Source organism: Anolis sagrei, chromosome 1 (assembly GCF_037176765.1).
Source record: "Anolis sagrei isolate rAnoSag1 chromosome 1, rAnoSag1.mat, whole genome shotgun sequence".
Taxonomy (NCBI): domain Eukaryota; kingdom Metazoa; phylum Chordata; class Lepidosauria; order Squamata; family Dactyloidae; genus Anolis; species Anolis sagrei.
The window spans coordinates 248,259,613-248,286,566 of NC_090021.1; the positions used below are offsets into that span (position 1 = coordinate 248,259,613).

The 26,954-nt window shown below is 39.3% G+C and overlaps 1 protein-coding gene across 2 annotated transcripts in view; it reads left to right on the forward strand.

Annotated features, from left to right (window-relative positions):
• PIK3C2A (phosphatidylinositol-4-phosphate 3-kinase catalytic subunit type 2 alpha) overlaps positions 1–26,954 on the forward strand; it is an 84,537-nt gene that overhangs the window by 40,468 nt on the left and 17,115 nt on the right. For both annotated transcript variants that reach the window (XM_067462632.1, XM_060767812.2), the window contains 16 exons: positions 4,968–5,068; positions 6,445–6,602; positions 7,116–7,236; positions 14,068–14,179; positions 15,289–15,368; positions 15,469–15,532; positions 17,547–17,690; positions 18,709–18,742; positions 18,827–19,040; positions 19,131–19,253; positions 20,129–20,296; positions 20,831–20,939; positions 21,261–21,403; positions 22,721–22,909; positions 23,615–23,708; positions 26,640–26,734. In XM_067462632.1, the coding sequence (XP_067318733.1) occupies positions 4,968–5,068; positions 6,445–6,602; positions 7,116–7,236; positions 14,068–14,179; positions 15,289–15,368; positions 15,469–15,532; positions 17,547–17,690; positions 18,709–18,742; positions 18,827–19,040; positions 19,131–19,253; positions 20,129–20,296; positions 20,831–20,939; positions 21,261–21,403; positions 22,721–22,909; positions 23,615–23,708; positions 26,640–26,734 (1,949 nt within the window). The remainder of the gene's footprint in view (positions 1–4,967; positions 5,069–6,444; positions 6,603–7,115; positions 7,237–14,067; positions 14,180–15,288; positions 15,369–15,468; positions 15,533–17,546; positions 17,691–18,708; positions 18,743–18,826; positions 19,041–19,130; positions 19,254–20,128; positions 20,297–20,830; positions 20,940–21,260; positions 21,404–22,720; positions 22,910–23,614; positions 23,709–26,639; positions 26,735–26,954) is intronic.

The window sequence follows — 26,954 nt, forward strand, 5'->3', positions numbered from 1 at the left end:
TCATATTTTCAGAAGTGGGGAGCATAGTTCTTGTCCCTTCACTCTTCTTTAGCATGGTTACATGAGATCTGTGATTCTGTAGGCGTATGAGTTATTAAGAAATTGTATGCCAGTGAACTGGACAATAATAGTTGCTTTGTTTTGATGTATGATTCAAACAGGCTTAATTATGTGTTCTTCTAATTCAAAAAAAAAATGGGGATGGGAGTGCAGTCTGAGAGTAGTCCTCTTAGGTCTGATAATGAACACATAAGTACCCTGAAGTTTGGGTAATTATATTTATTTTTTTCTGACCTCTAACTGAAGTATATGGGTGCTTATCCTCTGTCAGATTCTGAGAAAGGAGTCCATGGTTTTCACCTGACTGGCAAAGGGGTCCATGGAATAAAAAAAGGTTTTAAACCCCTGGAACTCAGTGTATGTTTTATCAGATGTTCTATGTCATGACCGTTTGCCAGTTTTTCTTTTGACATTTTTACTTTAAGCCACCCTGCTCACATTTATTTTGAAATTTGGGGTAATTAAAAAAAACTACAACAGATCATTTTACTGATAGCATAATTGGACATTTTGCTGCAAAAGAAAAACTTCTGATGTCAAGTTTTGATTTGATGCAAGACTTCATCAAGTGTGAAGTCCATGAATTAAAATAAAGTCTAGCTACCGGATACAATTTTATATTGATTCAGATAACTAATCCCCTTCTGGCAGCTAATTGAATTGGTTGTCTGTTAAATGCTGCAAATTTCCTGATGCCAGAGCTACTACTATTCAGATTAAATTAACGCCAAATTCACTTATAACGCTCAAGTTTTGAGTGGTACTTTCATTTGCTAAGTCCTAACTCATTTCATAATCAGTTCTGGGGGTTATGTGAGCCATTTAGTCTTTAAATTGGATGCGTGGGGGGAAGGGGTCAGCATGTCCTCTTTAATATTCACAATTTTTTAAGTAGAACATTTAAAATAGCATGCTTATTACAAAAATTAACCATATTATAGTATTCAGTCTGATTACAGGGCCATACAAGATTTATTTATTTATTTCCTATATTTATACCCCACCATTCTCCCCCAAAGGGGGACTCAGGGCGGCCTAACAAAAGCATCATACGATGCTAGCATCATAAAAACAACCACAGTACAATCAAAATAATAAAAATCAAAACAACAATTAAAACAATTAATTAAGACACCTCCATTAAAATCAAAATCCAAAAACCAGTCAGGGTCAATTCATTGCCTTAAGTTGTGTGATCTTCTTCCAGTTGCTGCTCACTGATCAAACGCTTGGTCCCATAACCAAGTTTTGATTTTCCTTCTAAAAGACAAGAGGGAGGTGGCCAATCTGATATCTCTAGGGAGGACGCTCCATAGGCAGGGAGGGAACTGCTGAAAGGCCCTGTCTTGTTACAGATACTGAGTTACAGAATGTGATATGACTGACATTTCTCAGTTGTTAAATAGAAAGTTACTGAAAAGGAGATCTACCCTAACAATATGTTTCTCTAAGAGCTTCTATAAGATGTTGTTAGGAAGGTGGCCACATTAACTGTCTACTCTGCTGTGCTCTGCTTATCTTTCAAAACCTGATAAGTTTGAGTATCATTTCAGTGCTGTGGTAGAACTTCTAGTGACATTATTATTATTATTATTATTATTATTATTATTATTATCTTTTCTCAGACCAAAGCACTGAAGAAAGTGGCCATCATGTCTTTCCAGAACACCCATGAAATATTTTAGGCTCAGTGGGTTCTCTATGGTGGGCAAGTGATGGCTGTATTCTACCAACCAGAAAAATACAAACAGTAATAAAGAGTTTTTTGGACTGTGAATGGGATGGGCAGTGGAATGCTTAGCACTGCCTTGCCTAATAAATTACTTAATACAAAAGCCTCATCGTGTCTCATGGAAAACCACGATTTACACAATTAGCACATCAACCTTTTAAAAATCACATTTTCAGTCTAATCACCTTTATTATTACTTAATATCTCTGGACTCAGTTCCAAACAACAGTGTTTAGATTATAATTTGTATATGTATCAAAATTGGGACTCTTGTTTGTTTAAGGTTTGAGGGACAGCTACATTACATACCAACCTTTTCTGTGGTTTCTGTGTGGTTTGAAATCTTGGATGCATATACATTGTAGAATTAATTCAGTTTGACACCGCTTTAACTGCTATTGCTCAATGCTGTGAAAACATGACAGTTATAGTTTAGTGAGGCACCAGCATTTTTTGCTAGAGATGACTAAAGACCTTGTAAAACAGCAACTCGTACGATTCCATTTATTGCTGCAGTGCAGATGCACTCCTTGTTTAACTTCATTCCTATTCCTAGAAGTCAGTGTTCACATGTTTCATACTATAGCTGAGATCCTCTTTTACACAGTAGATTTGGAAGGGAGAGATTTAGAAGGCAACAGAGCTCTCACAGCATTCCTCTATTCTTTTATCCATTACTGCTTACCAAATATGTAACATCATCACTGCCTCTGGAGAAAATAATGAGGACAAAACAGTATACTAGGGAAGTCAATTTTATAATGATAGATTGGTATATTTATGATATGTGGATGATACATAGGAAGTAAATGACCTTATTGTTCTTCTTTGATGAATCAACAAAGAGATAATAGAGATGGGAAAAGGGGAACTATAAAGTGATGAGTTTTGGAAATTTCTGCAGATAAAAGACAAGCAGGCACTCAGAAAGGACCATTTTAATAGCCCAGATAGAATTTCTTTTAGAATCTGTTTCCCCTTGTCTTTGTTTATAATACGATGCTGTTTCTGTTTTTTTACTGGAAGTTCGTTATACTTATTTTCTCTCTCAAGTAAACAATGAATGTAGGTTTGTTTTATGTGCAAACTAGGGAGGATCATTCTTCTTTTATTCCTTTTTTATGGAACTTTTAAAAGCAAACATTGAGATGGAATTTTGTCGTAAGCATTGATTGAACAGTGTACAGCTGCTCTCTTTCCGTGTCTCTCAAAAGCCAATGCAAGATGGGGCGTAACATTCCAAATGTCCCATATTTCTTTTTCCTTCATCTTACTCCATGGTTATATTTCCTCTTTGTCTCTAACTAGGAATTTTTAGTTCTGTGTTTGTAAGTTAACGCCAAAATAAACGTGTATGTATTAAACCAGAGCAATGCACAGCCTGGGGATAATCAGATTTACATTGAAACAAAATGCTTTCTTGCGTTTTATGCATATACAAAGGAATGCCACCAGTTCTTGAGCTTCCTGTATTATTCCAATCCTAAGAATTATCCCAAATGGCATAAAAGCCATTACTAGAACTACACAATGGAAACTTTTCAAAAAAGCACAGTGTACATTTTATTCATTCATTCGTTTATTTATTTATTTTGTTTCATTTCAAATCTAATGCAAGTTTTTGGTCATTGATAGCCTTAACTATGGGTTAGTGCTATATGAATGAGTATTCATACATTTTTCTCTCCTCGTTGCTCTTCTGCTGCAAGGATAATTTGTTTCCATTTTTAGCTAACCACTACAACTATAAATAGTCATTAAACTAACTGCAACTCCTTGTTTAGCTTCATGTCCAAGTGAGGCTAGTATTTCTTAACTCCATGTGGTGCTACGGAATAATGTCTCCAGTGGCAACTATTTGTCAGCCATGTCATTTTCTGTGACTAAAACTGCAATGGCAGAAGGCAACTTGTGAGTCCTCCAAAGCAGCATGTGATACAGCAAAGGGATGCTGCCTGGAAAGCAAGTTGCATATGATGATATTCTGGATTCAGTCCAAGATTATCCTTCTATTACTACACACTGAAATTGCTGATTCCCCACAATATGGCAAGAGGCAGACTTGGTCCAACTTCGTTCCTTATTACTGTTGCATAGAAGATGCTTGCCTGATTGTGTGTTGCTGCTCAGAGCCTACTTTGGCAGTGTTAAATGGAACATCTAATTTTGTGGCATGATCATGTGACACATGTGCTTTAAATCAGAATCCAATGTGCAATTAAACTAGCTGGCACAAAAGTGGCACAGGTGGCAGGAACTACGGAGTTTTAACAACTTCTATTTTCAAGAGTTATTTGACTTGACTAATAGCAGCTGTATAAATATTTGTTCTTTTAGTAAAATGAATAAAATGTTCCACAGACTTCTGAGGTAAAGCTTATGTCTCATTTTAGAACTTAGTTCTATACAAATGTTACTTAACTTCATATTTTGGAAATTGGTGACAAAGGCCATAAAAGTTTATTATTTTAAGACTAAATAATGAGAACTATGGCTCTGGTTTTATTAGTAAGGATTCTAGACTACACTCCATTCCACTTAATGAGTTTTTGAACATAGAATCAAAGCATAAAATTTCTGCATGCCTGTTGCTGACTTCGCCATATTGCGTCTGTGAATTTCTAAATAATTTAGTGAGAATAGTAGTTAAGAAATAATTTTATTATTATTATTATCATAATTCCCCATACTTTTAAGGCAGAATTTGAACTTGCATAGGATTTGTTTGAATTGAAGAGTATGCCAGATCTCTGTTCTGCAATGTAAACAGAAATGTTGTGAATGATTATTGTGAAATCTGAATAATGTACCCTTTTTAGCTATATATTGATAAATTTACATTCTGTGTCAAATTGTGGAAATGAAGATATCTCACTCATTGAAAGATTCTGAAATTGAAGTTGTCATCTTGAAAAATAAAAAGCCACATGGAAAGGCTCTTCTGAAATAGAATAAGATCAATTGAATGATTGCATATAAAATGCTGTTGAGTTGTCAGCAATAAATTGCAATAGTGTACTTATTGAAAAATAAGATTACCTTAACATCCAGTCAGATAATATTTTTTTCCCATAAAACTATTATTGACTTGTTGCTTACAAACCTGCATGCCTTCTAAATGTGTTTTCCTTCTGAGTTGTCTTTCACTCCTTCTGTTCTTTATTGTGCATTTCAGACAGACTGTGGGACCACTAGCCTGCCAACAGGAAATAAACTTCTGAAAAATGTTGAAGGGCAAAATCAAGAACAAGCAGCATTCTGTGAAGCGATTGCAAAGTAAGCAGCAGTTTCATGCCAGCTGACTGTCTGTACTTAAATTGAATGTCTAAACCACATGTGTACCCTTTTAAGGATGTAAATATCAGCACTGACCTCACTTCTTAGGCACAAGAAAATACTTAGGATATTTTGTTTCATGTTCCATATGTTAACATGGACATACAGGTCAAATGCCAATTCTGACTTTTTAAAAGGCAATGTTTTATTTTAGTAATAAAGAAGGAAAGTGCTGTTTTTGGAAACTTAACCAGGTCTTAATGAATATTTGCTGCTTTTAACCATTCTACTATTTTTTATATCCTAGAAGAATCTTGAAATAAGTATTGTCTATACTTCCTGTATGTGTGCATTCACGTGCATAGATAGCACAGTGCTGAAAGCAATTGATTTTTATTGCAGTTATGTATTTAGCAAAGAAGAAGACTTTTTAAAAGAAAAACATGCCTTCAGCAACGTTCACTTTCTTGAAAGCAGAATAGATAATTATAAAACTTCTGTGACAGCTATCAATCTAGCAGTTGTGCATTAGTTTAGTGATGCTACGATATTTATGCTAAGCCAGCCCTTTGAAGTTTTATGACCTGTTAAACTTGCCATTTTCTGTATCCCATGTTACTCTTACCTTACACCACTACTACATAACTGTGTGTACATACCTGAACATTAAATATTATACCCCATCAGTGTATCTTAGGTGTATCATGGATCATAATCCATGAAACATCATGGAAAAATAAATCTGTTAATCTTAAAAGTTCCACAAAACTCCACTTCTCCTGTACCTCTAGTATTGCTTCTAGTATTTGAAACAATGTATGTCTGAATAAAATTTGAAAGGGGGGGTATAAGCAGAAAGAGTGCTCTTGCGTTTATATCCTGGCGGTGTGTTGCTATATGCACCTATTCATAAATTTCCCTTCTTTGTAAGCCACATTGGAAAAAAGGACAGGTTATAAATAAAGTTATGGATGGATGATTCATTTGATTTGCCAGTATGGAAACAGATGTTGCACTAGTATGGTTTTGGTCTGATCTATCAGGACTAATCTTTATATTTCTTGAACAAGGTCGTGTTATTTTTCAGTGAGAAGTACATTTAGATGTATGACCCTATTCACTTTGTATTGCTTATTTTGCATCTTTGTTTTTCCTTTCACTGATACAATTGTGTAAGTTAACTTCATCCAAGCATTTGTATTGGGTGGGCAAAATATGACCCACACACAGCCCCTAGGAGCCAAAAATATTTGTTCCAAAATATCTCTATGGAGTATCGAGGGCATTATACTCATATGTTAATATAACCACACACCCCCCCCCCCCCCAGGTTTCCAGACTGCCCACCCCTGATGTATTATGCATGTTGTTTTCAGGCTGAGGACCAAGTTTCCACATAATAATCATGATACAAACCCAGGCTTCGTTTTGAGTCCAGTCATGTTGCAACGAAACATCAGTGGAGAAAACTCAAGCATCAAGATTTCAATCGAAATAGAGGGTTTTCAACAGCCAGTGACATTTACATGTGATGGTATGTATCTTCTCATTTTTATAGCTGTATTGCAGTATTACATTTACAATATATTTCAGAGGACTATGGTAAAATGGTATTTTCAGTAATCATATCCTAAATATTAATGCACATGAGAAGAGTCATTTAATTTATACTTTGTTTTTTCAGTAGTTATAAAAAAAATCCGGTCTAACAAAATTATTTGATTAATGGTGAAATTCCAGAGAAATTTAAAGGGGCAGTTGTTATTGTAGTCTTTATTGATTGCAAGAACATATTTAAACTTTTCAACTCTTACCAGAATTATTCCATTTGACAGCTTGGTGACATTTTGATTTTTATGAATTGCCTCTCAGCCCAAATGCAAAAATAAGATATTTATTGGTCAGCAAATCCACATCCAGGCATCCTTTATACTAAAATGGCAGAATAAATAAATATTTCAAACTGTTTCACAAGGAAATCAAAAGCAATAAATGTTTTATCTTTATGACTTTATCTTATGTTATATGTTTCTTTTCATCAAAACAGCAAGTTCTCCAGTTGAGCTCATAATAATGCAGGCACTTTGCTGGGTGCACGATGATTTGAATGATGTAGACATTGGCAGTTATATCTTGAAAGTTTGTGGGCAAGAAGAAGTTTTGCAGAAGTAAGCAGATTTTTTTCATGTCAATATTTAACTGTGGTTAGAACATGATTACTCGAAAAATGCCACACTTAAGTATTAAACTGTGTCAAAGCAGCAGACTGCAGTGTTTTTATTCTTAATTTGGAGTGGAGGGGAACATGTTACATTGGATTTCCCCTATTTGTTAACTTCCTGTTCTTTTCATTTGGGTTTGAGTTATTCTTTTCTGAATCTTCACATCATTGATTTTATGGAAAATAACGTTTTAAAAAATGTTTAAATTTTGTGTTATGAAAATTGTAGTATGATTGTGAAGCTTACCAGCTTTTATAAACACGTTGGCACCAATGGGTGTAAAATTCTGTGAATGGTGGCTCCTGACATTGAAATTTATTGATTTTTAAAGATTTGTGCTCCTTTTGCTATTTTTTAAAACTGTCATCTCTGTGCCATGTTAAGAATCATGCCATTTAGCCACCTCTTACTGTCATGCAGTAGAAATGTGTTCATATTGTGTGGAATAGGAGATTGGAATGTAAGACTGATATCAGAGGACATTATTTTGATCCCATGCATTGATCTGAACTTTTCCACCTGGATCTTGGCTAAATTGCCCTTCCTCATTTTTGCACATGGGGAGAAAGGGAATGGGGAGGGAATAACTCTGAGCCAAGGATTCCAGGAGTTGAATAAACCTAAACTCAGGTCTAATCACATCTTGGAAGCCTTATGAGGCTGGAATCCATGTTGTTATTTCTGATGAGTGATAATGGGGATTTATTCTTCGTGTCCTCTGCGAAATCCACACCTATGGGTTTCCTCTCGCGCATGCGCAGAAATCCGGAACATTCTAAGTTTAATGAAATAAAAATGAATATTTGAAACTCCGCCCACCCCCCCACCCCGCCCCCTCTGTATATATATCCCGCCGCGTGCGGGCGCACTCTAGTTCCTTTTCCGCGCTAATCCGGCAGCATCTTGGAACATTCGCTCGCTCTTTCCACTCTACCGGCTTTTGACTAGGACTGCTTCTCCTTAACTCCGTCTTCTCCACCCCCGACTCGGACCGGCTGACTACCCTTCTAACACTCAGGCTAGCATGTCTTCTCCGTATTTTAAAAATTGCTCAGCCTGCGGGGCTACCTTACCCGAGGCTGATAAACACTCCAAATGCCTATTATGTTTGGGAGAGGCTCACAATCTTCAATCATGTGAAATCTGCCTGAGCTTTACTACTAGAGCCCGAAAAGGCAGAGATGCCCGTTTAAAAGCGCTGCTTTATGAGCGCACCTTGGCTCCACAGACGCTCCCTCCTCCCTCCCTTTCCTCCCCAACCCAAGAGCTCACTCTGCCTCCCTCTCCACATGCTGGAGATAGGCGAGAATCGAGCCAGGCAAATGCTTCCTCAGCAGAGCCGCCTAAGAAAAAATCTAAGCCCTCAAAACAATCCACGAGGGCAACAAAACCGAAAGAGAAATCTTCAAAACAAAAGAAGGGACGGCAACTCACTGGCGAGCAGCCCTTGAGTCCTCCTATGCTGGAACCGATGCCTCACCTCTCCGGTCCCGCCCTCCAGCTCCAAGATCCTCTCCCTTCCATGCTCCATTTGGAAGATCCCTCTTCCCTTCCTCCTTTGGAGCTGCTGGATCCGCTGCAAGCTCAGCAAACTGCGGAGCTTTCTCCTCCGCCCCTCCCACCCTCCCAGCCTTCGCCTCCCCCCTCCCCCAGCCCACCAGACTCGCCGGTACCGAGAGAGACTCCTCTCTCGGAACAACAAACTTCTACGGCGCGGGCTCCGCGCCGCCGCCAGCGCTCTCTCTCCCCTTCCCCTCAACCCTCTCCTAACCCCCAACCCCCCCAAGAGGACTAGAACTTACCCTCCTGAACAACATCACCCATATGCCCCACAAGACTATCCTTATCATCTGTACCCTCCCCCTCCTCCTTACCCTATGTACCCTTTCTACTATCCTCCTCCCCCCACCCACACTAGGGACTACAGCACCCATTATCCACACCAGTTTGGATACCCACAACCTCCACATGCACCTCCTACAGCTACACTCTCTCACCCTCCAGAAGAACACATTGAATCAGATCCTCCTCAACCTTTTCAAGACCCCCTTGCTCAACCTCATCAAGAAGCTGAGACAGTGGACCTAGAATCCGCTGATGACACCCCAATCATACATGAACCCCTTCCAGACCCTGACCCTTCCCCCAAAAATCTGGAAGAATTTAAAAAGTTCTCTGCTTTGCTCATAAGGCTCTCTAGATCCCTGAATCTCTCTACACCTGAACCCACAGATACTGTGGTAGATCCATGCTTTACTTCTACTGAACAACAACAACCTGCTTCCACTGTGTTGCCCACCTTACCCTTTCTACTAAAGATCTTAAAAAACACTGGTGTTGCCCCGGCTATGATCCCGGCAACCCCCAAAAGGGCAGAGAATTTATACCGTATTGATCTATCTTCAGCTTCCTGGCTATCTAAAATGCCTAAAGCAAATTCTATAGTAACTGATGCTCAACCAAAACCTGTCCAACCAAACCAAACTTCCCCCTCTGACAAAGAGGGAAGGAAACTTGACTCTATGGCCAAAAAGTTTTATTCCTCAGCATGCCTATTTGCACGCATGGCTCATTATGGGGTTTACATGAGTGTATACCAAACCCTCCTATGGAACAAAATATCTTCCTATTTGGAATTACTGCCTCCAGCCAACCAGCCACTGGCTCTGGCCTTTAAGCAAGAGGCTCTCCTTTTGTCATCATTGCAAAAAGACCTTGCAAGAAACACAGCCGATGCTTCTGGCAAACTCATTGCAGGCTCCGTGGCCCTTCGCCGCCATGCCTGGCTGAGAGCTGCTATCCTCTCTCCATCACAACGCACTCTCATTGAAAATCTTCCTATGGACGAGGCAGGACTGTTCAACCCTGAAACTGATTCACAACTTGAACACTCCCATAAAATGAAACAGACGGTCTTCAAATATGACCAACAACCTTATTCTCATCAACGTCAACGATGGGGCTCATACTACTACCGCCCTCACTACTACAACAGACCTTATAATACCTCCTTCTACAGAGGACGCCAAAGATCTTACACCCAATCTACGACCCCGAGACGTCCCCAACTCCCCTTCAGAGGTCAGTACCGTGGCTCCAGGCCCTCCAACAACTCTAAACGTTGTTTTTAGCACACCACTAACCACTGTCAACCATCCTTCCACACATACATTACCACTTACATACTTCAACAGACTACAGTCTTTTCTTCCGGCATGGCAATCTATCACTACAGATGCCTGGGTCCTTGACATAGTTGAAAGGGGTTATGCAATAGAATTTGACACCTATCCGCCCGTTGGGAGGGTTCTCCTCACACAACCCTCCCAAGAGATCTGGGAAGAAATACACTCTCTCCTTCAAAAGGGCGCCATTTCTTCTAACCCCACACACAATGCTAACACCTGCTTCTTTTCTCGATACTTCCTAGTAGACAAGAGAGATGGAGGGCTGCGTCCCATCCTAGACCTTCGCAGGCTTAACACCTTCATCACACCACGCAAGTTCCGCATGGTTACACTTCCTAACATCCTACCCTTCATTCCTCCGGGAGCGTGGCTAGCAACGGTGGACCTACGGGACGCCTACTTCCATATCTCAATTAGAGAATCTCATCGCAGATTCCTAACCTTTGCTGTGCACAACAACCACTTCTCGTTCACTTCTCTCCCTTTTGGTTTATCCACCTCACCCAGGGTATTCACAAAATGCATGTCAGTCATAGCGGCACACCTTCGCCAGCAAAACATCGTGGTTTTTCAGTACCTGGATGACTGGTTATTTTGTTCTCCTTCAAAAACGCAACTTTGCAACGACATTCATTACACCTTGTCTCTCTTACAGGACTTGGGTCTGGTAGTAAACCAAGAAAAATCCCATCTCACTCCGACTCGACGAATCCAGTTCATAGGAGCCGTCATAGACTCCTCTCTCCAGAAGGCCTTCCTCCCGGACGACCGCTTCATCAATCTTCGACGAGCAATCCTAAGCCTCCAACGCTCCCACAGAACTTCGGCCTGGGCTATCCAGTCTATCCTTGGACACATGTCGTCTACCACAAGTGTAACCCCATTTGCCCGCCTAAAAATGCGGCCACTACAAAGATGGTTCATCAAATCATTCGACCCCCTCCGGGAACCTCAATCCCGCATCCTATACCCACCTCACTCCGTCCTCCACTCCCTCTCATGGTGGACAAAGCAGTGCAATGTTCAATCAGGGATGCCTTTCACTCAACCTCACCCATCCATGTCCCTCACGACAGACGCCTCCAACTCGGGTTGGGGAGCGCACCTCAAAGGGTTCAAAGTAAGCGGCCATTGGTCCCCTCGGGACCGCAAATTCCACATCAACGCACTCGAGATGATGGCGGTAGAAAAGGCCCTCAGAGCCTTTGTCCGCATTGTCTCGAACCACAAGGTCCAGATTGTGACAGACAATACCGCAGTCAAATATTATCTCAACAAACAAGGAGGAACACGCTCTCAAACTCTACTGTCCATATCAACACGAATTTGGGAATGGTGCATCCAGAGGAACATCCTCCTCACAGCCATCCACCTACCAGGCCAAAACAACACACTGGCGGATTCCTTGAGCAGGTCCTCCAAAAACAATCACGAGTGGCAATTACATCCCACTCAATTCAAGACACTCACTCACAAGTGGGGCACCCCCAGGATAGACCTGTTCGCGTCCCCTGTAAACACACACTGCCCTCTCTACTGCGCAAGGCTCCGCCCTCACGCATCCCCAGGTTGTCTAGGAGACGCCTTCCTGTTCCTATGGTCCCCGGGTCTCCTCTACCTCTTTCCACCCCTCCCTCTCCTATCCCCAGTCATAGCCAAGATAATTCAGGACAACACAGATTGCATCCTGATCACCCCCTGGTGGCCACGACAACATTGGTTTGCTCCTCTTCTTCAAATTTCCAACAAGGAGTTCCTTCGGCTCACTCCGACCCCGGACCTCCTCTCAGTAGAGAACGGCCTGGTCCTTCACCCGGACCTCCACTCCCTCTCTCTGACAGCGTGGAGAATCAGACCACAATGAACCTGTCTGAGGAAGCTTCACGGATTATACTGGCCGCCCATAAACCGACCACTAACAGGTCATACCAGTATAAGTGGTCATCTTTTGAAAAATTTACACGAACAGTGGGCCATACGCCCCTTTCAGCTCCTATCCCTGTGGTACTAGACTTCCTGGTACACCTTTCCAACAAAAATTTCTCCCTTTCTTCGGTTAAATGCTACATAGCAGCGATCTCCTCGGGCCGCAGAAAGTTCGGCTTGCCGTCCCTTTTTCATGACCACTTTATTCAACTGTTCCTCAAAGGCTACAAAAATGTTCACCCCCCTACATCCCTCCCTTCGCCTCAGTGGAGCCTAGAACTAGTGTTATCCCAATTATCAAAACCTCCCTTTGAACCGATGGCTTCTGCCGATGTTTCACACTTGTCTTGGAAAACGGCATTTTTAGTAGCCATCATATCTGCTAGACGGTCGAGTGAGTTAACAGCTCTCCGCTCAGACCCTCCATATATCAGGTTCCATGATGACAAGGTGGTCCTTAGGACCGATGTTACGTTTTTACCCAAAGTTGTTTCTTATTTCCATATGTCACAAGATATTATCCTACCAGCTTTTTTCCCCAACCCTTCCTCCCCGTTGGAGGTAGCATTACATTCCCTCGATGTTAAGAGGGCACTTTCCTTTTATCTCCATAGGACCTCCGCCTATAGGAAGTCCCCAAAGTTGTTTTTGAAATACAGAAAAGACATGCTGGGCCACCCGATATCCTCACAAGGATTGGCCTCCTGGATTGTTTCAACGATCCAATTAGCTTACCAATTGGCAAAGAAAGAACCTCCTTCTCACATCGTGGCGCACTCGACACGCTCAGTGTCCACGTCCCAAGCCTTCCTTCGAGGAGTCCCGTTGGACCAAATTTGCAGGGCAGCTACGTGGTCTACTCCCTCCACATTTGCCTCCCACTACAAGTTGGACATACAAGCGAAGAAGGACGCCGCGTTTGGTAGAGCTGTCCTTTTCTCCTGTGTGGCATGACCCGCCTCCAGGTCAGTAGCTTGCTATTCACCCATAGGTGTGGATTTCGCAGAGGACACGAAGAATAAATTTAGGTTGCTTACCTGTAACCGTATTTCTTCGAGTGTCCATCTGCGAAATTCACACAACCCGCCCGTCCTCCCCTCTGTCATGCCTCTGAACCTGGCTGCGATTAGCGCTGGGGAACTAGAGTGCGCCCGCACGCGGCGGGATATATATACAGAGGGGGCGGGGTGGGGGGGTGGGCGGAGTTTCAAATATTCATTTTTATTTCATTAAACTTAGAATGTTCCGGATTTCTGCGCATGCGCGAGAGGAAACCCATAGGTGTGAATTTCGCAGATGGACACTCGAAGAAATACGGTTACAGGTAAGCAACCTAAATTTCCTTTGCATGTGGGGAGACTCATCAGTGAGAAAGGCTACTGGGGAGGCTGGATACTGACCTGAAGGCACTTGGTTCATTCTTTAAAAAAAATGCTAACCATGATTAATGCTGATACCTGTACACATCTAATGCTGTAACCTGTAGTTATGAAGGGACTGGGTACTGGAGCTAATTAAGAGATACAGGGAGCATATAGATCCATGGGTAAAGAAATTGAAAAGTGTCTTCTAAATTATAGTTACTATTAATTTGGAGGAAAAATGTTTTTGAAAAGTGTATTGCAAATTTGAAAAGTTACCCTTGTACCCATTGCTTTAACAGTAAACATAGTGTAGGAAGCCATGAATACATACAGAATTGCCGCAAATGGGACTCAGAGATTAAACTGCAGCTCCTGACCTACAATGTTATATGCAGAGACCTGGCACGAACAGTAAGTACAAAAGAAAAAGATACCCTTAAATGACCATTGATGCTATGTTTACTGTTTACTCTTATGCACGATTCTGTATCCTAGAACTGAGGAAAATATAAAACCATAGAATTGGAAGTGTCCCTTTGGGTCATTAGGTCTAAACCCCTGTTTAATGCAGGATCTCCAGCATAAGCACCCTCAGCAGGCAGTTGTTCAGCTTCTTTTTGAAGAAAACGACCTCCATTGTCGAACATTTCTCATTGTGAAGTGGTTCCTTCTAATGTTCAATCAAAACCTATTCTCTTGTAACTTAAAACCATTACACGTAGTTCATTCTTTTGAGGCAGCTAAGACTAAGCCTGCACCTTGCTCTTTGAGGCAGTCCATATGGTAAATATATAACGATTTCCTAGATGAATAATTGTTGTCTCTTAATCTGAGAATCTAGTGTTCCTGCTAAGATCTCTTTTAGAATATAAAAATAGGAAGGTTCTGTTCCTTTTTTGTTGCAAGAAATGGAAATGCTATACTGAAATGTGGTGCATGCAGGACAGAAGTGGGAGATGTGTGGCCCTGCAGATGATGTAAGATTTACCCTTAGCTGGCAAGCTTTTTGTGGGATGATGAAATGCAATCCAGCAACAGCAGGAGTACTATACAGTATTATTCTGAATCTCTGCTGCATTCTAAGCCAACTGAATACAAGTAATTTTAACCTCATAAGTTGAGGTGAAGTACTTTCCAAACAGCAGGAATGTACATTTACCTTGTATCTTAAAATTGAGAGAAAGTGGTCAGCATCACAAGTGGAATCAACAATTTCAAAATGTATAACCATAAGTGATTTGTTGGTGGGTATTTCAAATCTTAGTATTCACATATAGGCTTTATATGTGTATTGCATACATATTGTTATATGTGTATGAGCTTTGCTTGAGAAGAATATTTACAGTTAAATTTGTCTTGTATTTAACAGGAGGAAATGTAATTTTGTTAATAAAAAATAGCTTTGCTGTGTACTTTAGATTACTTTTAAGAGTTGCTCTTTCTTAAAAAAGAAAAGAAAAGAACAAAACCCTGGAATGCTAGCAATATATTCAGATAACTTCCATATTTCTCATTATTAGGCTGATGATGATGGGACACAAATAGATTTGACCAAGCATCTGAGTAATGTAGAAAAACTCTTCAGAGAAAGCATTCAGAGGTAACCACTATGCATTATATACTTTGTATTAAAATGCATTGTCTGTACATTGCTATTATAAGTGCTAACCACTTGTAATATAATTGTTTTTTTGTTCCAGCCATTCTCTTGAAGAGCTCTTAGAAGCTTATCATAATCAAGTTGCTATTCTTCTTAAAAAGGAGGTAAGTTTTATATCTAATGTGTTTCCATTTATAGTCTTGTGTCAATAATATGTTTATGGCAATCTTTTATAGAGAGAGAAGTAATGAAATTCTGAGCTTATAGCTCAGAATTTAGGCAGCCTTTCCAGGTGTTGTTCGATTGTAACACCAGCTCACTGTAAACTATGCTGGCTAGAACTAATAGATGTTTTGGTGTATCTTTTTACCATAGATATTAGCAAAAATATCAATCTTATATGGAGGGCCGCAACCTGCCTTTTCCTCAACAGCTGTTAAATTATGATAATATGAGAGGATCTTCTTCAGCAGCTTTCAGATTGGTCACTGAATGGAATACCTTCTCCGTAGATGTAGGACTAGCACCAGTGTAGAATTGCTTTTGCCAGTGGTTTTTGTTTAGCCATTTTAATTGGCTGATTTTCTTTGGGTTTTTTTGTAACTGTCACGTCTTAATTTTATTAAGATTATATATGTTGTTCTTTTAATTATGGGTAAAGATGCTTTGGGTGCTTTTAGTGTTTATTCTTGCATGGCAGAGGGTTGGACTAGATGGCCCTTTATGATTATATGAAGGATAATTTTGAAATGTTTTGATAAAATGGTTTTTGAAGCAGTCTACAATGATGCAAACATTTTCCCCCTCCCAATTTTGCTGCTAGCATTTAGGCTCCCTTTATGGTCCCCCCACCCACCCCCCCCCCAAAGAATATTCTCTTAGCTATGTGGCTAGGCTATTTTCTCATTTTTGTTGGTTTTGTATATCAGCTGCTTGGCACTTTTACATTTTAGGAGGTGACAGTAGTATAGTGCAGTAGGAAAAGCAGACAACTACAGTTTTCTCCAGATGTGGCACTAAGTCCCCACATTAGCACAAGTTTCCTACTACTCAAAACAATTTTTTTTGTGTTCTATAATATATTTGTCTCTTTGTAAAAACCAGCATTGGCTTTCATTTGTAGTTTTTCAACCATGAAAGAAGTTCCATGGTGTTTACATGGAAACTATGCATTAAAAATTCTGACGTATTCTCATAATTCTTTATGAGAACAACTCTACTTGCTTGAGCGATGTAACAAACCGCTAAACAGTGTGTTGTTATCCTACACTTTGCCTTGCCTTACAGTTGTCATAAGAGTAAATGTCTTTCTTGTTTCTCTCTCCCCATGCCATGTAGCAGTGGGTTAGTCTGTCCCTGTCTCATTTGGGTGGGTTTGCAGGATAAAAGGGGGTCCGATTCAGGATTCTGGCTGTTGCTAAAATCAAATCTCGAAGCCAGAAACATTTTCTCCTTGTAATAGAATCAAAGAGTTGGAAGAGACCTCATGGGCCATCCAGTCCAACCCCTTGCCAAGAAGCAGGAATATTGCATTCAAATCACCCCTGACAGATGGCCAGGAACTTGTGGGAACTTGTGCTAGGAACTTGTGGAAATGATGAACTTCTAGCTGTTGATGTATTACTATTCTTTTAGTCCTTTACCAAGCTGGTTTGGGGGTGATAGGAATTTGACTTCAATAATATGTTGGGATAATCAGAGATTCCTTAGCCCTGACCTAGATTCATAACTAATTTGAGAATCAACAATTGACTGAAAATAAATTTCTAGGTATCCCTCTGCAAATTATTGCGTAAATATTCCCATTTTAAAACAGAGTCAGCAGCTGTAATAATCGTTTTGTTCTTAAATATGTTCTGAAATTTCATATTTTTGTTTGTATATGGATAACATCTGAAGCCTCTCTTCCACTCTTCTACATGTAGACCATTCATGGGTAAACTCAGCCCTCCAGGTGTTTTGGACTTCAACTCCCACAATTCTTAGCCTCAGCTCCCTTCCTTTTTCCCTCTCAGCTGCTTAAGTGTCTGAGGGGGAAAAGGAAAATACCTGAGGCCAGGAATTATGGGAGTTGAAGTCGAAAACACCTGGAGGGCCTAAGTTTGCTCATGCCTGACGTAGACCTAATGTTTTGAAAGAATTTTTAATGTTATAACTTATGTCATTTGGTTTTCTCAGAAGCAGCTCAAAGCAGTAGATCCAGTCATTAAAGCTGTCAGAAAGATTTGCTGTACATTGGATGGAGTAGAAACTCCTGCCATTACAATGGCTGTAAAGAAGCTGAGAAGAGCAGTTAACCTTCCACGAAGTAAGAGTCCTGAGGTAATTAGCTCAATCATGTGTTTTGGCTGAGTATATTATGATTTGTAATGCACATTTGACCCCACTTCGGTCACTCTCTTAACCTATGGATCTGCTAAGAAGATAAAGAAATTCTTGCTTTAGCTGGCCAAGCTCCTCTTTAGCCCAACACAGTGACCAATCAGATGCCTAGGGAAAGTCCACAGGTAGGACAAAAAGTGCACTAACCTGCTTGCTCCCCCCATCTTTGATATATAGGGAGCTTGCCACCCCTGGTTCTGGAGGAAATACACAAGTATTATAACAAGTGGTCACAGAAATCCCCAGAAGTTGATATAAGGCAAATAGGTTGGATAGATTTTTAGTTGTCAAAAAGGCATGGTGTTGACGTATGGGATCCCTCGGTGGCATAGTGGGTTAAAGCCCTGAGCTGCTGAGCTTGTTGACCGAAAGGTTGCAGGTTTGAATCCGGGGAGCGGTGTGAATTTCCGTTGTCAGTCCCAGCTTCTGCCAACCTAGCAGTTCGAAAACATGCAAATGTGAGTAGATCCATAGGTACCACTCTGGCAGGAAGGTAAGGGTGCCCCATGCAGTCATGCTGGCCACATGACCTTGGAGGTGTCAACGGACAACGCCAGCTCTTCAGCTTAGAAATGGAGATGAGCACCACACCTCAGAGTCGGACACGACTGGACTTCATGTCAGGGGAAAAAGGAGAGTATGGAAATTATATCTGGAGCAGACTAAATTGTATGTCACTGAATTTCCAACCTATTAAGGCCTTGGGAGCAGTGATATGAAAACCTTTGAAGCTCACTTTTATAGTCGAAGATAGAAATCGCATGGCTACAGCTGAAAAGTTTGTCTATTTTTATGTATACATTGTTAAATAGTCTTTGTGACAAGAAAGAATGGTCACGGAGTACTCCTATTGTGGTTCCACCATGGAACTATTTTTCAAGCATTCATGATACTAGTTTTTACAAGCGGTTTTCAGATGTGAGGATATTCTTACCTTGTCTGATATCTTATTACATAGGTGTCATCTGATGATGTTAGCAAGAATTCCACTGGTATGTACAAAGCTTAATCTTTTCTTTTGTCTTTAATATGTTTTTTAATTAATAACTTCCTAAAAAAGCAATATTCTTACCTAGGTTCACTGCAAACTGAAAACCCTCTACAAGTGAGCCTAGATCAGTTAACCACAGCAGTCTACGCCCTCCTTGAGCTCCACCTGAACTCATGCAATAGTTCTTCTTTGAACACTCCAGAGACTGAGAGAAGCACTAAAGAGGCTTGGACTGCCACAGAGCACCTCCAGTTCACAGTATTTGCTGCTCATGGGATTCTCAGTGGCTGGGTCTCTGTGTAAGTAATTTAAAAAACCTTGTTTGTCCACCATCTCCCAAACTGTGCAAGTGATACATTTTTGACTCACCACAATCCTTTCCTTTTCAGTTATGAAAAATACTACTTAGTTTGCTCTCTGACCCATAACGGAAAAGATCTTTTTAAACCTGTCCAGTCCAAGAAAGTTGGAACATACAAGAACTTTTTCTATTTGATTAAATGGGATGAACTGTAAGTAGTTGGTTTACCTGTTTCCTTTGATTAGTATCTGTTAGTTCCATCAGCATTGTCAATTAAAAATGCCTAGTTCCATCAAATCATATAATTAACCATATATATATATATATATATATATATATATATATAAAGACTTTTGTTTTCATTTTCTTCTCATTCAGTAAATAAGATTCTGAAAATTTTACTAGACTAATCAGCATAAATTTAAAGTAGAGATTGGGATGAGGCTGAAGAAATTAGCAAGGAGAATTGCCGATTTAAGTGTGCGACTATCTTAAGTACCACAAATTTGGGGAAGCAGGATTTCAACAAAATATATGTTGCAGCATAAATCTTCTGGTCTGTGTTTATTTTTTAAAAAAAATGCTCTTCATAAAACTGAAAAAATTGATGCTGTCACTCATATAAAGAATTTGGAAGCAACATATATAGAAGTTAAAATACCAATTTGCTCATTATTTGGCTATTAAGTTTTCCCGTGGTCTTCCTCATTGATTTGCACAATTCTTCACCTGTTTCCCTAAGTGCAGTCAGGAATTAATTAACATTGACAATGTATTTTAATTGAAACATAGGATTCCTGACTGTGGTCTCCTTTGAAAAAGTTCTAACTGCCTTAATACAGACTGTTAATATCTCTTCCCATGATATAATTTCTTTTGTACCAAAGGTTATCAGTATAATATTTAATAATGTTTTGTAAGAGAGCTGTTTCATTAAGTAATTTAGCTTCAGGAAATACTAATAACTATTTATGTTGAATATGCATTGCAGATGTGATGTAAAACAAAATCTGAAGTGAAAAACTGCACATTAATTAAAATAAAGTAGGGAATTATGCCTAATCATTCACTTTTCTTATTTTGCAGGATAATTTTCCCTATCCAGATTTCTCAGTTGCCATTAGAATCCATCTTATGCCTTACTCTCTTTGGAATATTAAATCAAAATAGTGGTAGTTCTCCTGACTCGAATAAGCAGCGGAAAGGCCCAGAGATGTTGGGTCAAGTTTCCTTCCCTCTCTTTGATTTTAGACGGTAAGTATTCAAAATGCTACAAATAGTACTATGGGTTAGTAACATCATTTAGAAAAGAGTCAAACAGATCACCCCCCCACCCCAAAATGACCTGAATTTAGTGGGCTTCTAGACTCATGTTGTATTTATTTGAATAATACATCTGAAAAGCTTTTCTTCATAATAGTTAAAAAATACTATATTGTAATGGAGTCACATTTCCAGTCTGGTATATTTTTGGAATGGCAGTTATTGTGAATCCCAAATAAATATTAGTGATTACTAGTCTGTTAGGCTCCTTAAATTCCATTGAAGTCAGTAGGATTCAAGTAACACATTTTCACAGTATTTTAATCATAAGCTGTGTTATCATTTTTTTCATGATTCTAATGTTCTTCGTTACTTTACTTTTTCTATAGTTTCTTAATATATTTTTTACTTTTATCTAAAAGAAGTCTTCATTATGCTGTAGAAATCTGCTAGGATATTTCCTAACCTTGAAAACAAATTGGTTGGACAAGTAAATGTCATTCCTTCTTTTGTTTATTCCCTTAGGATGTTAACTTCTGGAACAAAACTTTTACATATTTGGACACCTTCCACAAGCCTTGTTTCTGGAGTAGCCCATAAAAAAGGAAACCTAATGGAAAGGATAGTGTTGCAGGTAACACTGTTTCCCTCTTATATGCTTTTGGAGAATGTTGTGTCAATCATAAAGGTGGTAACAAATTACCCATGTGCAAGTGATACCTGTTTGTTTGCACGTGAGAATTTGAGTTTCATGTCCAGTCAGATATTGGAATATTTTACAAAACAGTATAACTGTTCCCTTTCTTTTCTATCCACTTTGTTCAGTCTGTCTCAGTTTAGACACAGGTTAGACAAAATATTACTTGGTATTATTTGTAGTCGATGCAATAAGTGCCAGCAGGTCAATTAATGCCATAATTTGCTTAGATACTGATTTATTTTTTAAACTTTTCAGGTTGACTTTCCTTCTTTGCCATTTGATATTATATACAAAAATCCTGAAGCTGCAAATGGCTCCACATGTAATTCCATAGAAACACTGGAAAAAGATTCAAGAGAGCATCTTATTACCATTCTTTCCAAACAGGGTACAGTTGGGTATGTTGCAATGCATTAACAGTTGTATTTTCCATAATTAGTTTATTTTATTTTTCTTAGATTAAATATACATTTTTAGTATCTCTGGTCTTGTCATACAGTTAAAATAAATCTAGTTCCCCCCAAAAGTACCTTCATGTAGCCATGGAACAATCTTCCTACACTTCTGAACCTAGCAGACATCACTTTCCTCTGCAACACACCTTGCTTTCTTCAGTAGAGGAGCTGTTTTGGCTGTGAGATTTTTTTATTTACAAAGCACTTTAGATGGAATTCTGGAACTGCATGTAACTTTGGCTCATTGCTTCCAATATGTTTGAAATAAGAAGGAAAATGGTAGAAAATTATTAATAGTGTCACGGCTTAGAGGAATGATGCTTCCCATTCCTCTGACTAGTGCTGCTCAAGATGCTGGTCTGTGGGATGATGTCAGCCCTTGAGCCATTGGCTGCTGGTCCATGATGGATGTCCAGAAAAAAGGAACAATTGTAGTCATTGGGCACAAATATGGTGCTGGTTCCTTGCTCATTGGGGGAAGAAAACTGTGCTGTTTCTCCTTTTTAGATAGCTTAGGATGCACAGGTTTTGAAGTCAGAAATCATCTTTCTTGAAATCACTTGTGGCTATCCGGATACCATTAGACAGTAACCCTCATCCCCCACCATTACATTGGCTAGAGGTGTTGGGAGTTGCAGTCCAACAACACTGGCAGGCCACAACTTGAAGTATTTATAGATCATGAGGACCCTAATTAGATCTGTAATCACTCTCATTCCATCTGTAGTAAAGTTGGAAGAACATGTGATCATATTATAAAGGCTCTGCAGAATAGTTTATGTTTTTTCCTGCTCAATCTGTCTTGGTTTTGGAACTGAAATTCATGCCTGGCAGGTTAAAAGGTATGCTTAGCCGTCTTTTAAATTGAATCCACATAAGATGCACATAATGTTACCAAAGCCAGACTTTTAAAGGAAATGAGATTTTGTTGATCATAGGTCCTTGTTTTAAAAGATGTTCCAAGATTTTCAGTTGCAGTTTTTCAGTGCTGCTTATATCGCCAGGAAAATGTAATAAACAGTTTAATAAGCCAGCCTCCTCATAAAAGAACAATTGGACAAAGATGGGAAATAAAACATGCAAATGATGAAACGTCTGAGGAAATTAAATAAATTAGTGGCATAATTGATAGGCAATCCCCTGTGACTTTATTTTTGTGCCATGCAGTGTTAAAAGTACACTTTAGGTATTGCCTCCAGTTGCTGTGGTGACTGTTATATTGTCATGAACTAACAAAGATATTTTGAATCCCTTTTGCAGCCTGTCTAGAAAGGACAAAGCATTTCTGTGGGAGAAACGACATTACTGCCATACAGATGTAAATAGCCTTCCAAAGGTTTTAGCCTGTGCTCCAAACTGGGATTTGACAACTCTCCCTGAAATATATTTGCTACTTCAGCAATGGCCTCCCTTACCTCCTCTGACTGCATTAGCATTACTAGACTCCAAGTGAGTAATTTTTTTCTAATATCAGTACTAGTAAATGTATTAAACAGTGCTGATAAAGATAAAAGGTATGCTTAGCTGTCTTTAAAAATGCATTTGAAGTGCAAACTACATTAACATTTCAGTACTTTGCTGACAGTTTGCTGGTTTTGCAGACACTTCTGTTGCCACATGAACATTTGTTTAGAGGTTACACATGATTGAATGCTCTTCTTGAAGCGCTTACAGTTCCAAATTGCTCTGCATGAATGGGCTTACAGCCTGATTCTTTGGGTGCTGTGGCAGCAGATAAATGGGGTGGAATGTGCCAGTCACTGTGCCAGAATGCAGCCGTGTTAGTGCTGACATTGAAACAATGCCATGCCAGTTCTGCAGACAGATACAGTAGTATTTAAGATTGGAAATAGCTCTCATCAGCTGGAAATGATTTATAAGCAGATTTTGTTATTGTTTATCTTTGTTTCTCTTCTAGTGAGAGATAATTACTTGCTAATTGATTTTTTAGTACAATTCAGTGACTTGTTTGTTGTGCTAAATTGATTGAGCTAAATAACAGTTTCTGAAGCTGTTTAATTCCGTTTACTACAAATGTTTGACATCTTTTTGTATAGATTAAGAATTGACTCAATAACAGTAGTCATTCCAAGAACTAGTTAGGAATGTATGTTCTTGTTGAAATGAATTAATTACACTTTTTAACCTGTGTAGTTTCGCAGATCAGGAAGTAAGAACAAAAGCTGTGAAGTGGATTGAGGCAACCAGCGATGATGAATTGGCTGATATTCTACCCCAGTTTGTGCAGGTCGGGAGAACATTGTGTTAAATGTTTTGAAAAGGGCATTTACGATTTGTTATCATTAATGGACTACAGGTAGTCCCTGAGTTATAAACATCTGACTTACTCATAGTTAAGAATGGGGTTGAGACATCAGAAAGTGAGAGAAATCTACCCCCCCCCCTCAGAAAGGAAATTCACTCCTGAAAGAGTCATTAACATGGGGAAAATGTGTCTCAACTGAAACTTTTATCACCAATCCTTTGTTGCCAATCTTTCAAAATCCCAATTATCACAGAGACAGAAAGTGAGGTAAAATCTTCTGAACAGGGGCACAGACAGGCTTACAGTGACTTATAACCCCTGCAGGGGTGGAAGACCTATTAAGACCATCTTTTCCAAGAGACTGATGGATCCAGATGAGTTTCTGATGGCTCCTATCACCTTGGTAGGTGATCCTGTTGAAGCCCTGGTTAACCTATGGAATGAGGAAATGATCTGGGCAGTTGATACAATCGCTTCCGAATATCCCTCCTCTGCTGTGATTGGCCGGCCTCTCAGCCAAGGGGAGAGCTGTTTCTGGGATAGGTTCTGTGTGGCAAGTTTACTTGTTCCATCACCAGTTTGGTACAGAGTGCTCTCTGAATGTTGGTGACCTACAACTCCCAAAATTCAAAAACAGCTCCCCCCAACCCCACCAATATGCAGTGATGGCCATGTAGGTAGTGTGCCAAGTGTGGTACAGATTAGTTGTGGGCTGAGTTCAGAATGCTCTTTGATTTTAAGTGAACTATAAATCCCCACAACTACAACTCCCAAATATCGCAGTCTATTTTCCCAAACTCCACCAGTGTTCACATTTGGGCATGTTGAGTATTTGTGCCAAGTTTGTTCCAGATCCATCATTATTTGAATACATGGTGCTGTCTGGTTGTAGGTGAACTGAAACTCCAACACTCAAGTTCAATGCCCACCAAACCCTACCAGTATTTTCTGTTGATCATGGGAGTTCTGTGTGCCAAGTTTAGTTCAGTTCTATCATTGGTGGAGTTCAGAATGCTCTCAGGTTGTAGATGAAGTAGAAATCCTGACAATTACAACTCCCAAATGTCAAGGTCTATTTTCCCCAAACTCCACCAGTGTTTACATTTGGGCTTATCGAATATTTGTGCCAAATTTATTTATTTATTATTATTTATTTACTGTATTTTTGTACCTCCTTTCTCAGTCTATCGGCGACTCAAGGCGGTTTCCAACAAAATAGTATACATAGTATCATAAAACAGTTTAAAACATTACAATTACATAAACCACAACAGCAATAAAAACAACATCATTGGCGTCTCCTTATTGTCAAGCATTGTCCAATTCCATAGTCAATCATCAATTTCCTATTTGGTCCAGAGAATGAAAATATATCCTGCATATCAGATATTTACATTACGATTCATAACAGTAGCAAAATTACAATTATGAAGTTGCAACGAAAATAATTTTATGGTTGGGGGTCACCACAACATGAGGAACTGTATTAAAGGGTCATGGCGTTAGGAAGGTTGACAACCACTGGTGGGTGGTGGGTGTTTTCCCTTCTCTCACTCTTACTGGCAATGGCCAGAGAAAATAGGATGATGGAAGAGACTATGTGTAAACAGTATAGAATAAATACTTGAAAAGTTTAAGTACAATTCAGTTCTTCGGTTCATGATACTAGATCACAGGGATACTGCCCAAATGATAGGAGCCATCTGAGACTATTGTCAATGCTCACTCTTCTTGTCACTCTGGAAGTTATTCAGGTTGTAACCAGAGAGATTTCTTGTATGAAATACCTGGGAACTTCTCTGCAGCAATGAGCTTGATGTTATTTTGATCCTAGGTTAAGGCCTTTTTCTTCAACATATGCTTACACTATGTCAGTCTAATTCATCTTAATAATATTATTAGTGACATGGATGGAATTGGTGTTACTAATTGCTTTTCTTAATACTTTGTTGTTGGTTTTTTCTTTGTATTTAAAGTAGTTTCAGTTTTGCCCTATTCTTGCAATTATCTGATCAATTCAAGACATGCAAGCATCTAAAACAGTTTTGACTTAGCAGGCCTTGTGTGAGCAAAAGAGGGAAGCATTTATTCCTGGTTCCTCTTCTCTGCAACTCATTGTGCTTCCTACCCTACAAACCCCATTTGCTGCAGAAAGTTGTAGGACTCTTAGAACAGCATAGGACAGGGATCCACAAACTTTTTAAACAGAGGGCCAGGTCACAGTCCCTCAAACTGTTGGAGGGCCGGATTATAATTTGAAAAAAGCATGAATGAATTCCTATGCACATTGCATATATCTTATTTGTAGTGGAAAAGACACTTAAAAACAATACAATAATTAAAAGGAAGTACAATTTTAACAAGTATAAACTTATTAGTATTTCAATGGGAAGTGTGGCTCCGCTTTTGGCTGATGAGATAGGATTGTTGTTGTTGTTGTGTGTTTTCAAGTCATTCAGACTTAGGTTGATCCTGAGTAAGGACTGGGTAAATGACCTTGGAGGGCCGTATCTAGCTCCGGGCCATAGTTTGAGGACCCCTGGCATAGGACATGGTCAAGGATAATGCAATAGGAATGTGGTATATTCCCATTGTTCCATTCCTAAAAGCCTCCAATGAAAGAACAACTTTAGATGCATCCCTAAATAAATACAGTAAAAATAAATATAGTACCTAACCGCTTTTCTGTATGAAATACAACTTTCATTTATACTGGATTGTTTTATATTCTCAGGAACATAGTTTTGATGATATTTTTTCTCTTAAAGAAATTCTAAGCCTTCCATCATCTGATAATATGAAGCCAAATTTAGTTGTATTTCAGTTATGCTTTCTACTACCACTGTACTACAATTATTCTTTTAAATCTTAGAATATGACTGAGTAAAATGTGATCTCTTTTTATGTATCTAGGCACTGAAATATGAAACTTACCTGGACAACTCTCTAGTCAGATTCCTTTTGGCCCGAGCATTAGGAAATATTCGAATAGCACACTATTTATATTGGTAAGACAACCTACGTTGTTTTTCTTTTTTTTTTAAAAAAAACTGTCATCAGGCTCTGTATTTTCACAGCTAAGTGGATAAATAATGTAAAAGTGAAAAAAATATTTCTAAGTGTTCTTTATAATGCAAAAAGAATTGTGCTGTCACAACTGAAAATCTTTAGTACAATTGCTTGCTCTCTGTTCCTGTCGACTGCTTTTAGTTCTTCATTTTGCATTTT